Source organism: Brassica rapa, chromosome A03 (assembly GCF_000309985.2).
Source record: "Brassica rapa cultivar Chiifu-401-42 chromosome A03, CAAS_Brap_v3.01, whole genome shotgun sequence".
Taxonomy (NCBI): domain Eukaryota; kingdom Viridiplantae; phylum Streptophyta; class Magnoliopsida; order Brassicales; family Brassicaceae; genus Brassica; species Brassica rapa.
Genome location: NC_024797.2, coordinates 17,941,915 through 17,956,064, shown reverse-complemented (window position 1 = coordinate 17,956,064; position 14,150 = coordinate 17,941,915). Strand labels below are relative to the sequence as shown.

The window sequence follows — 14,150 nt, the reverse complement described above, 5'->3', positions numbered from 1 at the left end:
CATATTTTTTTAATTTTGTCTTAGATCGTAGTATTGGAAACGAGATAAGAGAATGGGAAAATTTGGGTCTTCAGAATATGGAATTGTGAGATAAGAGATGTTGCCTATTGATAATGGTGATGTTTTATGTTCGCGATTAAAAAACCATGTGTTTTTCTCTTCAAACTTTTTTTGGACAAATCTCTTAGAACTTTCTATTCACTTTTTGTTGTCAACGAAATTTTGTTCTTCATATTTGTTTATTTTCGTAATGTCTAGACAGTGTGCTATAAAACAGATGAAACTATCTTGCTATACATGCATAAGTCTATTATAAGGTACCGGTACCAGTGACCCTCCTTTAAACCTTTGCAATATTTATGAGTTTTCTTACAAAAGATATAAATACCACTAAGTGTAAAATTTACTTGAGTTATTTCGTACTTTGAGCGGATCATCGAATACTAGCGTAGACATTAGAGTCTAGAACTTGTTAGATAGTCAATTAACAAAACTTGTTAGTAATCCAACTAATGGTCATGGATTTGTTGGTTACCCGATTCATTTAAATGAGTTAGCCTTCAGGGCGTGAGAGAAGATATTAATTACATTAGATATTCAGACGTGCTTTCTAACTTCTAAGAGCATTTCTAACAGAGAGAAACTCAAAATGCATAACTAAATGTAAAAATATTATTATTTAAATATATTTTGATTAGATAATAAAATTTTATTAATTGTTGAAAAAAAGACTAGTAACATGTGAGCAGTTGGCAAAGAAAATTCCAAATCGATTTTTAAAGAGTGTGTGCAGAGAACTCTTGACACATTTTTCCTATATTTCTCAGCAATTTTTATTTTTCATTTAACTAATTGGTTTAGAACTCTATGTAGAACGCAACCGTTGGCCATGCTCTAATCAAGCTCATTTTTCTGGCATTAATCTGTTTGTCCATCTCTTTTAAACAGCTGTTTGTTTCCAACTTTTTTTTTGGTAAGAGTTTGTTTGTTTGTTTCCAAAGTTTGTTTGTTTCCAACTTTATGGAGAATATCCGTAATAACACTTTTTCATATATTGACTTTCTAGACCATGAAATCACACATTCGTATTGGAGACAAAATGCACCCTCCAATAAAGGAAATCTGAATCATTTAGAGGACAAATGAACCAATTAACCTCCCTACAAATAAATATTCTTTGAGCACGATATTTCAACAAATGGTATATATAGAAGTTAGACAGCAAAAGTTATGTAGTATTCTGCAAGAAGCTGATCCCAAAATTAATGTAAAATCAACACAATATCTCATTAACTATACCATTAAGTTATTATCCCAAACATTTAAAGTTTCCAAATAGTAAATACTAAAAAGAGTAAGACTTAATAACAAATATTAGAGTAGATATCTTAGATAAAATCATGACATAAACATAAGCATTCATTAAAATGCTCAATCAGACAAAAATAACCAAAATATTGTGAAGACATTTCCGCCCATTAAAATCCAAACATCAGACGATAAATAACCAAAAATAATTAATTGACATCGATGAAGAAACAGAAAAAGATCATTAGACTTTGAAGTTTGAAAAACTCCTTACTTGTTTTAATTGAGCATTTAATATTTTAACCTTTCTTATACAATAATACCGATCGACCAATATGCTATATGTACTAAATCGACTTTCTCCTATTCTGCCAGCCTTGATAGAATATTTTGCTTTGAATATACAATATTCAATTTAAGATATGGTAAAACTGAATAAGGAAACTATCTAATGAAGATAGATTTGAATTAATTCATGACAGCATACAATGAATCATCATTTCCTTAAAAGGAATTTACGCATAGAGTCAAAGAAATATTCACATTCCACTACTACTATAAAGCCGCATCATCACTTAATCAATTAAACACACACAAACGAACCAAAAACCCTAGAACCGTTTGATATTGGTTTGTATGGATACTCCAAATTCAGCCAAAGGATACTTCAAAGTAGATGATGAAGCTCAAGAAGTGGCCTTGAAGAAAAAGGCGTACAAACGTTTGTTTATTGTGGTAGCCTCCGTCGTGGTTTTCCTCGGTATTATCATCGGCGCTGCCGTCGCCGTTGCTCGTAGCCAGAAAAACGATCCACATGGCTCGTCCCCTAGCTCAACTCCCAAGTTGACTCCAGCTGCTTCGCTCAAGAGCGTGTGCAGCGTCACTCGGTTCCCTGATGCTTGTATCTCTAGCATCTCGAAGATTCCATCGTCCAACACGACGGATCCGGTGGTTATCTTCAGGCTGTCCCTGAAGGTGGTGGTCGACGAGCTCGCTTCCATCTCCGACTTGCCGAAGAAGCTAGCGGAAGAGACTGACGATGAGGGGATCAAATCAGCCCTTCGTGTTTGTGATGAGATGCTAGACGTGGCGATGGATAGTGTCAACGATACTGTCTCCTCCATGGAGGTAGGAGACGGTAAGAACATCTTGAACTCTGGTAAGATAGAAGATCTCAAGACGTGGCTCACCGCAGCCATAACGTACTACGAGACATGTTTCGACACCCTCGCCGAGATCAGCCCTAACCAGTCAGAGTCCAAGACTTCCATAGTCTCGAAGAACCTTACATCCTCTATGAAAAACTCCACCGAGTTCACCAGCAACAGTCTAGCCATCGTGGCTAAGATCCTCTCTACCCTGAGCGACTTTGGTGTCCCGGTTCACAGGAGACGACTACTGAGTTCAAACTCGTTCCCATCTTGGGTGAGCCCTAGGGCGCGGCGGTTACTTTCGGCGAAGAGTATAAAGCCTAACGTGATTGTGGCGGCTGATGGATCCGGTGACGTGTGGACGGTTAACGAGGCGGTGGTGAAGATCCCTAAGAAGTCGAACGCAACGTTTGTTATATACGTGAAAGCTGGTACGTATGTGGAGAATGTTGTTATGGATAAGAACATGCGGAATGTTATGATCTACGGCGACGGCAAGTCCAAGACGATTATTTCCGGTAGCAAGAACTACGGCATCGACGGGATTAAAACCTACAATACGGCTACGTTAGGTAACTACTCCCTCTTACTTATTATACTACTCTCGTTACAGTAGATACTGCATGGTTTTAGCCTGTCAACTGTTTATTTAGAAACATAATATTCTATAGGTGAATTCATTAGATGCGCATGTTAACCGAACCAATTGATTCCACACTAATCCAAACCAAATCTTAGGCTTTTCATTTTGCTATTTTAGCTTTGTATCAATTATACTTGATTTGTGTTTCTGAACCACATTAGAGCCGGTCCAAACTGATTTAAAACAAACCAGGGTTTTAAGAATTCTTTCGAAAATTTAGATAGATAATTGAAAACCAATAATAATAATTACTTTCTCCATTTCTTTTTTTTTTTGAGCAACTACTTCTAATTTTAGAAAGTTTTGAATATTTCAGAATATAACATATTTTTTTATTTTAACTTTATTGAAAATGATTTTATTAATTATATTTTACATTTTGTGATGATTGGTTGACTTATTTTATTTTATATTTATAGTAATATTTGTACAGTAAAATAAATTTATATAAATGTTTATTTATATAATGAAACAATAAATGGAAGTATATTGTTGGCTACTTCACAACTTGTTTACGATTCACTTCATGCAGGTGTTCTAGGGAGCGGCTTCATTATGAAGGACATCGGAATTATAAACACCGCCGGGCCGGAGAAAGGCCAGGCGGTGGCATTCCGATCAGGTTCCGACCATTCAGTCTACTACCAATGCTCATTCGACGGTTACCAAGACACTCTCTACCCTCAAGCCAAGCGTCAGTTCTACCGCGACTGCGACGTCACAGGAACAGTCGACTTCATTTTCGGAAGCGCCGCCGTTGTCTTCCAGGGCTGCAACATCCGACCGCGTCAGCCGCTTCCTAAGCAGTACAACACAATCACCGCCCAGGGCAAAAAGGAAGAGAATCTGCACTCTGGTACCGTGATACAGGGATGCACGATCACGGCCAACGGAAACGTAACCGCTGCGACGTATCTCGGCCGTCCGTGGAAACCGTACTCCACTACGGTGTTTATGCAGTCGGAGATTGGAGCGCTCGTGGGGGCCGCCGGGTGGATGAGGTGGGATGCAGGGGTCGACCCGCCGTCGACTATACTCTATGGAGAGTATAAAAATTCGGGTCCTGGAGCGGGTGTGACCAAGAGAGTGAACTGGGCCGGGTACAAGCCCACTATGTCTGCTGCAGAGGCAGGGAGGTTTACAGTTGATGCCTTTATCAATGAAGAAGATTGGTTACCTGCGATGGGTGTGCCGTATCAGCCAAGTTTCTTTTAACAAACCAAAGTTTGTTTTGTTTTTCATTATATGTCGCAACCTTATTCTTTGCATTTATATCATTAAAGTGTTGTTTTATTATGAAGTTTATTGAAACTCAACAAAGAGGCCATTTTTGTTTCTGTCACATCGGCACAATTCCATATTTTTGCATTTGCTAATTCATTACTTAATATGTTACAAATTACATTACAACAAATGTGTATCATATTCTGCTAAAATCAATTAACTACAATTTTAAAATGCAGCTCCCACACGTAGACTAAATGAAATACATCGACCTATAAACGAAACATTTTGTCCCAAAAAGAAGAGATCAAACTTTCATCTGAAAGGAAAAAACACAGAGCCTATGGCATATTCAAGTAAACTGTGTCTTCCTCTTCAAACACCATGTTTTGTTCCAAAGACAGTAAGATCAAACACTTTGATGCTTCTTCAACAGAGTCAAGTTCAAGTTAATTAAAGTCAACCAAGTCATAGTTTCACAGCCTCAGCCTTTAAGATACTCCCACAAGAACACTGTAAATTCTTTTCTATATTGTCTAGGAGTGGGTCTTGAATTTTTGAGAACCCATTTCGCAAAATATAATTTTTGACAACTGGTTTTTGTGTTTGGACCAGGTAATACAAGAGATCATATGTTTGCATCTGGTTCTTGATCTTTTGCAAAGGAGTTGAGAGTTGCAGCGAAGCATGATGGTCAAAGACTTGAAACTACTTCACTACATGAGCCAATGATGATCAAATGGAGCAGCTTTGACTTCCTTTAAATCTCTTTTTTTCTAAAATCAAAATTTGTTCTCTCTTCAAAAAGTCCACTTGAATAAGAACGTACAAAAAATGGCTGTGAGAGAAGTAACAATTTGATTCTTCTTGTTTCATTTTTGTAAGAACATAAACATGAATGTGTCCAGCATCAAAACATATAAGAAAAGAATCTCATATACACAAGAAAATGTCATTCTTTACAGTATAAAAATTGAAATAATCTCACACCTTTCTGATGAAAACTTAGACAATCCCCTAAAACTCTACAAGAGAGAAACCAATGAAGGAAGAATCATAACCGAAGAATAGTGCTCCCCAATGCACTAACCAATGCACAAAAACCAATTTCTATACAAGACAAAAAAAGACTGATATATTATGAGGATTCATGTATCACTCTGCTTGTGTACCGGCTTGAGAGGTTTCTTCAGGTTGATCAGACCTGGAGTTATCAGCAATGACATTAGGCGGAGACCACTGATCAGGAACCATGAGGAAGTAAGTCGTCATGGCCTTTCTGAATCTTCTCTTGTATTGCTTTGGAGAGATAACCGTTGGGGCTTCATTCTTTGGTCCTCCTAAGATTCCCGTAAACTTCACCCAAGACTCTAGATGTTTGTCCCAAGTATACTGCCTCAAGAAGTCGATAATCCCCAGAACTAACTCGTTCTTTTCTTCATCTACGCCTACTAGCAAAGAGTAATCCATCACATCACCCAACTGCAAACACAAAGACGATACAAAACGTTTACAATAGAGTACAGATGAGTAAAATGATTTTGCATCAGAGTAAAACTCACTGCAAGAAAAGCGGTATCGTTCCAGACAGCTCTTTCCAACAATCGTTTAGCTTTGTTACCAACGAAGATGGGAGAAGTTGGCATTGCTTCAATCAAGTTCTGATCCAACAAGACCTTGTTGCTCCCACTAGCGTCAGGGTTGTATCGCGCCCGGGATGATCCTTTGAGGTCATAAAGCCGCTTCACAGTTCTTCCAAAGAGAAGATTCTCCATTATCAGAACATCCATCTTTGTTTCTTTCCCGCTCTTAAGTTGCTTTGTTGCGACCTATAAACACAAATACATACTCTCATCAAGAATGAATCAAACCTGACCAGAAAAAAATCTCTCTCAACTTAGCAATTAGTACCTGATAGATTCCCAAGATTTTTGCCAAACAAGTTGGACTTTTCGTGCTGATAGACTCAGATAAATACTTGAAGTAAGCAGGTGCAAACTTGATGAACGATTCAAGTTCTGTCTTGGTGACTTGCTTGATGATGAAACGGTCGTCAAGGGTTTTAGCAAAGAAGACATTGCTCTTCCCACCTTGAGCTCCCCATTTCTTACACCGGCTAAGAGACCTTATATACTCAAGTTCCGAAGGGATACATATACCTCTCAAAGCCTCAAACCGTTTTGCATAGTAACAAGTAACCGTGTACTTCACTTTTCCAAGAGTGCCGTCTTCTCCGTATGAGACACGAGCATGTAACGCTTTTGTATATGAAAGTGGGTCCAGACTGCGAGATGAGGACATTGAGAGTATACTCTCATCCACCGAACTTGTGCTTCTGCTAGGATCAAAAATGGTGTCATCAACTGGGCGAGGGATGTTCAGTTCAGAAGTATACGAAACTAGAGATTCCCCTTCAAGAGATATTTGTCGTTGATACTCAGGTGACGTCAAGGCGTATGCGATCATACTTGTGGGTTCATCATCATACACCGGAACAACAATATCATTGATGCCTACGGGAAGAAGTAGCCTTGGTCCACCTTGAAGTTCTGCCTCTCTAAAAGATGAAATATAGACAGGGCTATGCTCTCCAAATGTATCGAGCTTCTGAGAGCTAAGCAGAAAATTCTTGTTGATGGAGCGGTAGAAATTGAGGAATGGCACACCTAACCAGCTTACAGAATCATCTGAGCTCTCATAATCTTTACTCGGTAGAGCAGGTGAAACTGGGTACGCCACCTTGAATTCGTTTTGCTGTTCTGAGAGATCTATTGGAGGGAAAGTTGAAGAGTTTGAAGGAGGAAGCAAGATCTTAGTATTGGTTGGAATCTCCCCTGATGTCTGACGCTCGCCTATCCATGCTGCATCAAGAGTAGCTGATAGATTTTTCATAACTATCTCGCCATCAGACTGTGTCCTGCGAACATCGAGTTTACTTTCCAGAGGTTCAGAACTATCAGGTAAGGTCTTGCTGGGAGAGACTTCTCCACCATCTTCCTTTTCTGGATTCAAATCTAAATGCGTATCCGCTTCCTTCTGAACCTTAGTGTCATCAGTAGAACCACCATCAGGATTCTGATCAACCTCTGGGCCAGCAAGAAGAGAGTTGGTCCCAACATTCATCTCGGGGAGGGTCTGGCTCTTAGCCAAGGGTACTTTCTCATTTTTATCACTACTCTCGATCTTAGATAAACTTGATGCATTAATCAAGCGGTGATCCCACATATATGACTGAAAAATCAGCTGCCTGCGAAGCCGGTACAGCTCAAGAATATCCACTTGAGGTTGGCCTTCCTTCACCTCCCTTTGCAACATCATCTTTTGAATATTATCCTGAAAGAAATGTCAGAATGTTACAAAACAAAACCACTGGTCTTAAAATAATAATTGTAGTATATTGGTTTTAAGAGAATCAATTTGATCTTTAATACAAATTATTACCTCGAACTCTGCTTTCTCTCTTTGCAGCAATTCTTCGAGTTCACCAATTCGACGCCTAAAACCTTTTGCTGCAATTTGACTAATAGCATTCAATACTTCAGAAAACAGAAGCTCTGCTCTCTCTACCACCTGATTAATAAAAAGGAAGAGAAGTCAGTTAAAATGTGTTCAAAACTGCATCCCATAAAATCACAAGTACTAACCTCATCTGTCTCTCTTTGTATCCAGTCCTGATTATCATAGTTGAAACTAAGAACTGATGGTGGAAGGTAGACAGAATTAACATCTATAGTAGCGTAACGGAAGCAAGCAACCATGTTCCCAAATCTGCATGGACACAATTTGTTAGAGCAAAGGAAACATATAGAATTTTTAATCAGACATGTTTCAACAATTTAGCCAAGAGAAAAGTACCCGTAGAAGCGAAGACAGTCTCTATGGAGAGAATGGCCACAACAAGCTACTCTACTGGCAGCTGCGTGATTTGAGAAACTGAGCTCCAGAAACTTCCCAAAGGATAATCCCCACGCAGCATCAGACATCACCACTCGTAGAGTAGCCGGAGGAAAACCGTCAGGTCGAGGGCATCTCAGGCATCTATGCCACATCCAAATCTTCCCCTCCTTCTCACCGGGTAAGAGGTAATCTTGGAGCTTCTTGACAGATATCGTAAGGCTGCCTTGTCGATGAGTGTAACAGTGAACGTGAGCTTCTGATGGCATCTCACATGAACGACACCTGTAACCCTGCGATTCAAGCATATATTATTGTGTAAGCTGCAGTAGAGAAGTCACATTGTAAAACATATGTATAAACTTACCTGATCGAACAAATGATCTCTCAAGAAACGTCCCAAGGGCTTATCGAAACTACCATAGTACTTTATCCGGAAGAGATGAGACCTCTCACACACAGTTCCTTTCCACACTGATCTGGACGATAGAGAAACCAAGATGCTCTGGTGATCAGAGGGTGCCGGAGGAAACTCCTCTTTTTGAGATTGTGGTTCCTTTGGAGTCTCACTGTTTTGTTGTTGGATGGCCGTAACCTCTGTACCATTGTCCTGGTTTTCTACTACAACGTTCGTACTACTTTGAGAACTCTGTGGCACAAAGCCTTGCCCTGATGAACGTAGAGAACTGTCCAATATGTCTGCTGCCTCAATAGTTGGGTTGCTTTTGTCTGCCAGTGCGGATCTTTCAGACAAATCTGCATTTCTTCCAGCTATCACACGGTCCGGCAAATTCAATGGAACATTATAGCGTGAAAATGTGAAACCAGGAGTTCCTTCTCTACCCTGCCAGCCTGAACCATTGGGTATCAGAGGGTTTATGTCCTTCTGGATGGATAGATTAGCAGTGGTCGAAAGCAACTCTGATGCTGGGACACTGTTTGCTCGTTGTGGTTCGGAACCAGTTAGCATCGTTGGAGACTTTTCATATGCGGAGACCATGAAACCTGGCACAGTAGATATCGAACGTTCAATGCTCATGGATTTATCTGGAAGAGCTACTGTAATCGGGGAGTTCAAGGGGAGTTCTGGTGAGGCTCCTTCGTCAGCAAGAAACGATGTCTCCAGTGCCAAATGATAAGCTGCAAAAACTCCATATTGGACCACATGCTTAACTTTTTTCAACTCTTCTTCATTAGCACCCCTAAGCAAAATCTGAAGAAGAGAGAACACAAAGAAAAAAAATAAGAAGTAGTTATGAAGCAATCAGATATAAGAGATCTGTTCAGCGTTTTTTTTTTAAATTCTAATGGCTAGGAGTGCTTACTGTAAAGCCTAAAGGCCTTGGACAACCCTCAAAATACATCAACGTCTTCACTACTTTCTTTCCAGCTTGACCAGCTGAACCATGTTCTTCAAGAAACCTATCCACACGAAAATTCTCACAGTAACCCAGCTTTTGAGAGGAGAGGTGGTCTACTGAAGGAATTATCTGAGCACCAGTGCAGCGAGCAATGCGGTCTAAAAGTGGCCTCTTAATGTTTAGAACAAGAGATATGTCTTTGGCTAGAAGGTACTCTTGCGCAAATCGAGAAACTGATTTTTCGACTAGTAGAATGTTTGGACGTTCGGCATGTATCTTAGCAACAGCCATCTTTAGATGATCTTTTTCCTGATAACCAAATTAAGTGTAAGTAAGCCACCAACGAGAAGAAAACGTAATATGGAAGCGGCAGGCAAATTTCACCTGTTGCAACAAAGTATCAAAACTCGATAGCTGGTTCGAGACCCTTTGATACTCAAGCCCACCGCCTAGAATCAATAGTCGAGCGTTCTCAATCTTCGCTCTCATTCTCCTATGAGCCACGTTTTTCTTGCAAACTACTCCCTTAACCACCATGCTGTAAAGTAATACACGGATTAAACGTCACAAATAACATAAAGAAGCATTATGAACTCAACACCAGTACTCTGAGATCAAGTTGTGCTGCTTCTGTTACCTATCATGTCGGAACCCGGAAGCTAAGCACTTAACTTTGACATAGCCACCAGGATCCATTCCTCCACTTTTGCTCATATCAGGCTTCAATAAGTTAGCCGCCTCCCAAGAAAGAGAGGTGATGATCTCTAACCAGCTCTCTTTCCCCTCTTCGTCGCTCACAGGGATGTTCTCAACTTGCAACAACTGTGCAAGCAAAGCCCTAAAGTGCCCATCAACCACATTCTTCATAGCCTTCTTGTGCTCTTCACTTGTTCGATCCTCGCTACGGTACTCTCCACTTCCAAAGCTCGCGGAAGGTCGCAAGTATCCCCACTCACCTGAGGCATCTCCCTCATTATCTTCCTCATCATACAAAGGACTTTCTCTCTCATCTTCTTCATTTTCCGGGTCAGGTGGAACCCACAAAAGTCCATTGTTCTCGAAATCCACCGGTTCCGCCACTTGGTCATCCGAAATATCTGGCGGAGAAGGAGCTTCAGATTCGTCACGACCATCATGCTCGTCTTTATTCTGGAACTGCTCCGCTCCTTCCCCAATCAGAGAGTCAAGACAATGGTGAATGAGTGGAGAGCCGCTTAAACTTTTCTGGTCAGAGGTTTCGCCACTAAGATGCTTACAGGACCCATCACCACCTATGCTCGTCTCCTCATATTCCATTGGGCCATAATATTGATTAGCTTGAGGAGAATGGCTCGTATCAATATCAGTCTGGTATACACCATACTCATCGTACTCATCATCACTCCTGATACATAAAGGAAAAGAAAAAAACAAATTACCCACAAGACCTACCCTAGAGCTTGTGTGCAGAGTCTAATGAGATCAAAGAGAGTTCAGAAGAAAAGAGTACCTATTTGAAGCAAAGCGAGATGGATCTTCCACATCTGTAGCGATGAAGCTATTCCTCCTCGAAGTTTCTTTGCCTTTTCTCGTCGTGCCTGCCTCCATAGACGATACACCATGCAAACTAACATCAGAACCACGTTGAGCCCTTTGATAAGGACCAACTAACCCCGGCATGGAGCCAAGAGCGAAGCTACTACTATTAGCAGTGGTACTAGTCTTCGAGCTAAGAAGACTGGACTCCGAAGGCGAGGTACTAAGCTCAGGGATATTCGAGACATGAGCCCCACCTTCACCTTGCTCCTCCCACTGCCTGAAACAATAATTACAAACACGGATCCTCTCCCACTCCTCACGTGGAGCTCTCAAGTCACTCCCAGCCAAAGGTATAGAGTTGGCAGTGCACTTGCCGCAGAAAACTCTCCCACAGAGACGGCAGTGGTGCCTACGGTTGATAAGAGTAAACTGACAATCACACTCGTAGCAAACACGACAGCTCTGATCAGGCATCCAGAAGTCCCTGGACACGGTAGCTGGCTCTGATCGCCAGGGGATCCAGGATTTGACCAGACCCACAATCTCAGAGAGTGTCTTGTTACTAGTATCTCTTGTATCCATCTAAAACCTCCCCAACCATAATGCTATGACGGTCATGGGAAGTCTATAGAGCTTTAAACAGATTCAAATTCCTAACCAAAATCAAAACAGGAGATAAATGTTAAAACGCTAGAAATGGGTTTGATCCGGATCCAATTATCACGAAATCAACTGGGAGCGATCAAAGATACGTTTTTTTTTTTCAAAATCGAGCAAATTCATCATCATCAACAGGGATCAATCATGTGCAAAATTGAAATCAAAATTCGAAATTTTTGGAAACCCAAATGAAGTGAGCGCATGGGATTACCTAAAAGAGAAACCTTTTGGAGTCACGAGAAGGAGAAGATCGTCGTCGTGTTTTTGATTGGAGAGAGCTAATTGACTGATAATTCATGGCAAGGATAGCGACATCGTCAATAATCCGCGTCTTACAGTTTTAATCATACACCGTCGCGTACCTAATCTTTGCTTCCCTCCCCACACCATTATTATTACATTTAATTGTTTGCCTAATTTATGATTTTTTTTATATATTCAGGTATGATTTGGCGCAGAATATCTGAATATATATGGACCAAAATACTTTCGAAATCCCATAATTACAGTTATTAAAACTGACAAATTACTCAATGACTCTGATTTTTTTTCCTAAAAAGGAAATTGAGGATCGTCGTCAATAAAGCAGAAAAGGATATTGAGAATATTAGGAAAAAGTAAATGAGAATCAATAGCACAGACTTTTCAATGTAACTAGTGGCATTCCGGCGCTACGCGCCGGGTTCAGCGCCGGGTTCGTATGTTTTAGTTTCTAATGAATTAAAATTTTTTTTTGATCCATATGATAATTGATTAGTGATAGTAGTGTATTACTTTGTTTTGAAATATGTTAAAGAGGATGTGTTTGTTTTGTGATTATGTTGTATGACTTTGATATTTGTGTTATTCACATGGAAAATTTTCATGTTTACCATTTTTTTGGTATAATTATTCATGTTTACCACTACTAAAGATACATCTTGAAAAATATGTTCTTTATTAAGAGTCAAAAGACTCTTGTACATTTATTTTCTCTATATATAATAAATAAATAAATAAATTTATGTTTCAAATTATACTTTTGAAATTCGAACTTATTTTTTTGAATTTTTGAAAACTGAAATGATTTTTGAAACTATTTTCTAAAAGTTTTTTATATTATTTAAATATTTATTTATATATTTATTAGAATCCTAAATTTCACACTCCAAAAACTCTACCCCATCCGTCAACTATAAACTCCAAGTCTAGATTAGTTAACTCTATGGTTATAAATGTCTTTTTTTCCTTTTTAAAAATGAAGGTAAAAATAATTAGTGTAAATATGAAAAGTGGCATTATGAATGTGGTGTATTTGACAATTTTCCTATTCACATTGTATTTCGTTTTGCTGATATTGTGTTTTTTAAATTTCATTTTTAGTTTTGATGTGTTACAATTATTTCTATATTTATTTGGTTTGTTTTAAACTTTCTGCAACAATTTGTTCTCAAATTATCTCATTTTAACTACTGTAATTCATTAATATTGCATTGTTTATTCTTGAAATTTATACATTTTAGGTTATATTATGGTATTGGCCTTTATTATGTATTTTTATCTAATTTTAAATTTTATTTGTTATTTTGCTAATTTATAATAAGAAATAGGTAGGGGTGGAAATACTCTAAATGTATAAAATTATTTATAGTTAATACCAATATTTTATAAATAAAAATATACATTAAATTTGAAATTAATTTTCTTTTAATTATTATGAGGGTCGATATATTGATATTAATTCTCTATTTATCTTTATATATATGATTTTGTATGTCTTGACATAATCTTTGTCCTAACTTTCATCAATTCTGGTATCTTAAGCTTCACATGAAAATGTAGTAATTTTCTGAAAACCATTTTTCTACCTGGCATTTAGTCACTATAATCGCTGATTTGTCGTCATGATTTTTATTTAAGAAATGGGAGTCTGAGTGTTCAAAGAAACCGTATAATACCAATAAGTAATGAGACGATTAGCTTGATATTTATTTGGGTGACTAAGGCCGGTTGATGAACTGAGAGAAATCTCATGTGTATGGGATCCTGAGATAAGGTCTCATTAGTGCTCCTGAGATTATAACTCCTTCCAATTCAATAATAATACACTACTTGTGCTCTATCAATAGCTTGGTGTGTTTTGATCTGTTCCAAATGTTAATTATGGAAGAACATGAATGGCTCTGAAATCTGTAGGCAACTCTGAGACATGATTACACAAAAAGAGCAAAGAGCACTCCGCAGGTATTGATACAGAAACCATAATATATTAACACTTGACAGTGTCAAATACACGTTGATATGTCTGTGGGATACTACCAGAGTTTCTTTCACCAACCTGCTTTAAGAGAAGGAAACAGAATAAGAAGAAGAAAAAAAAAGCATTGCTCTAACATGAAACCTAGTGAGTAA

At 38.7% G+C, this 14,150-nt stretch overlaps 2 protein-coding genes across 2 annotated transcripts; one reads left to right on the top strand and one right to left on the bottom strand.

Moving 5' to 3' along the window:
- Positions 1-236: 236 nt before the first annotated feature.
- On the top strand, positions 237-4,429 carry LOC103859564 (pectinesterase 1). The gene is made up of 2 exons (XM_009137127.2): positions 237-3,031; positions 3,635-4,429. The coding sequence occupies exons 1-2, from the start codon at positions 1,945-1,947 to the stop codon at positions 4,315-4,317; spliced, it is 1,770 nt and encodes a 589-aa protein (XP_009135375.1). The 5' UTR covers positions 237-1,944; the 3' UTR covers positions 4,318-4,429.
- Positions 4,430-5,217: 788 nt separating this feature from the next.
- On the bottom strand, positions 5,218-12,209 carry LOC103859563 (1-phosphatidylinositol-3-phosphate 5-kinase FAB1B). The gene is made up of 12 exons (XM_009137126.3): positions 11,971-12,209; positions 11,071-11,752; positions 10,219-10,965; positions 9,966-10,119; positions 9,546-9,890; positions 8,588-9,433; positions 8,182-8,513; positions 7,971-8,094; positions 7,768-7,896; positions 6,238-7,659; positions 5,889-6,155; positions 5,218-5,808 (listed from the first exon to the last, which is right to left on the bottom strand). Exons 2-12 carry the CDS (start codon positions 11,679-11,681, stop codon positions 5,482-5,484), a joined length of 5,304 nt encoding a protein of 1,767 aa, XP_009135374.2. The 5' UTR covers positions 11,682-11,752; positions 11,971-12,209; the 3' UTR covers positions 5,218-5,481.
- Positions 12,210-14,150: the final 1,941 nt, after the last annotated feature.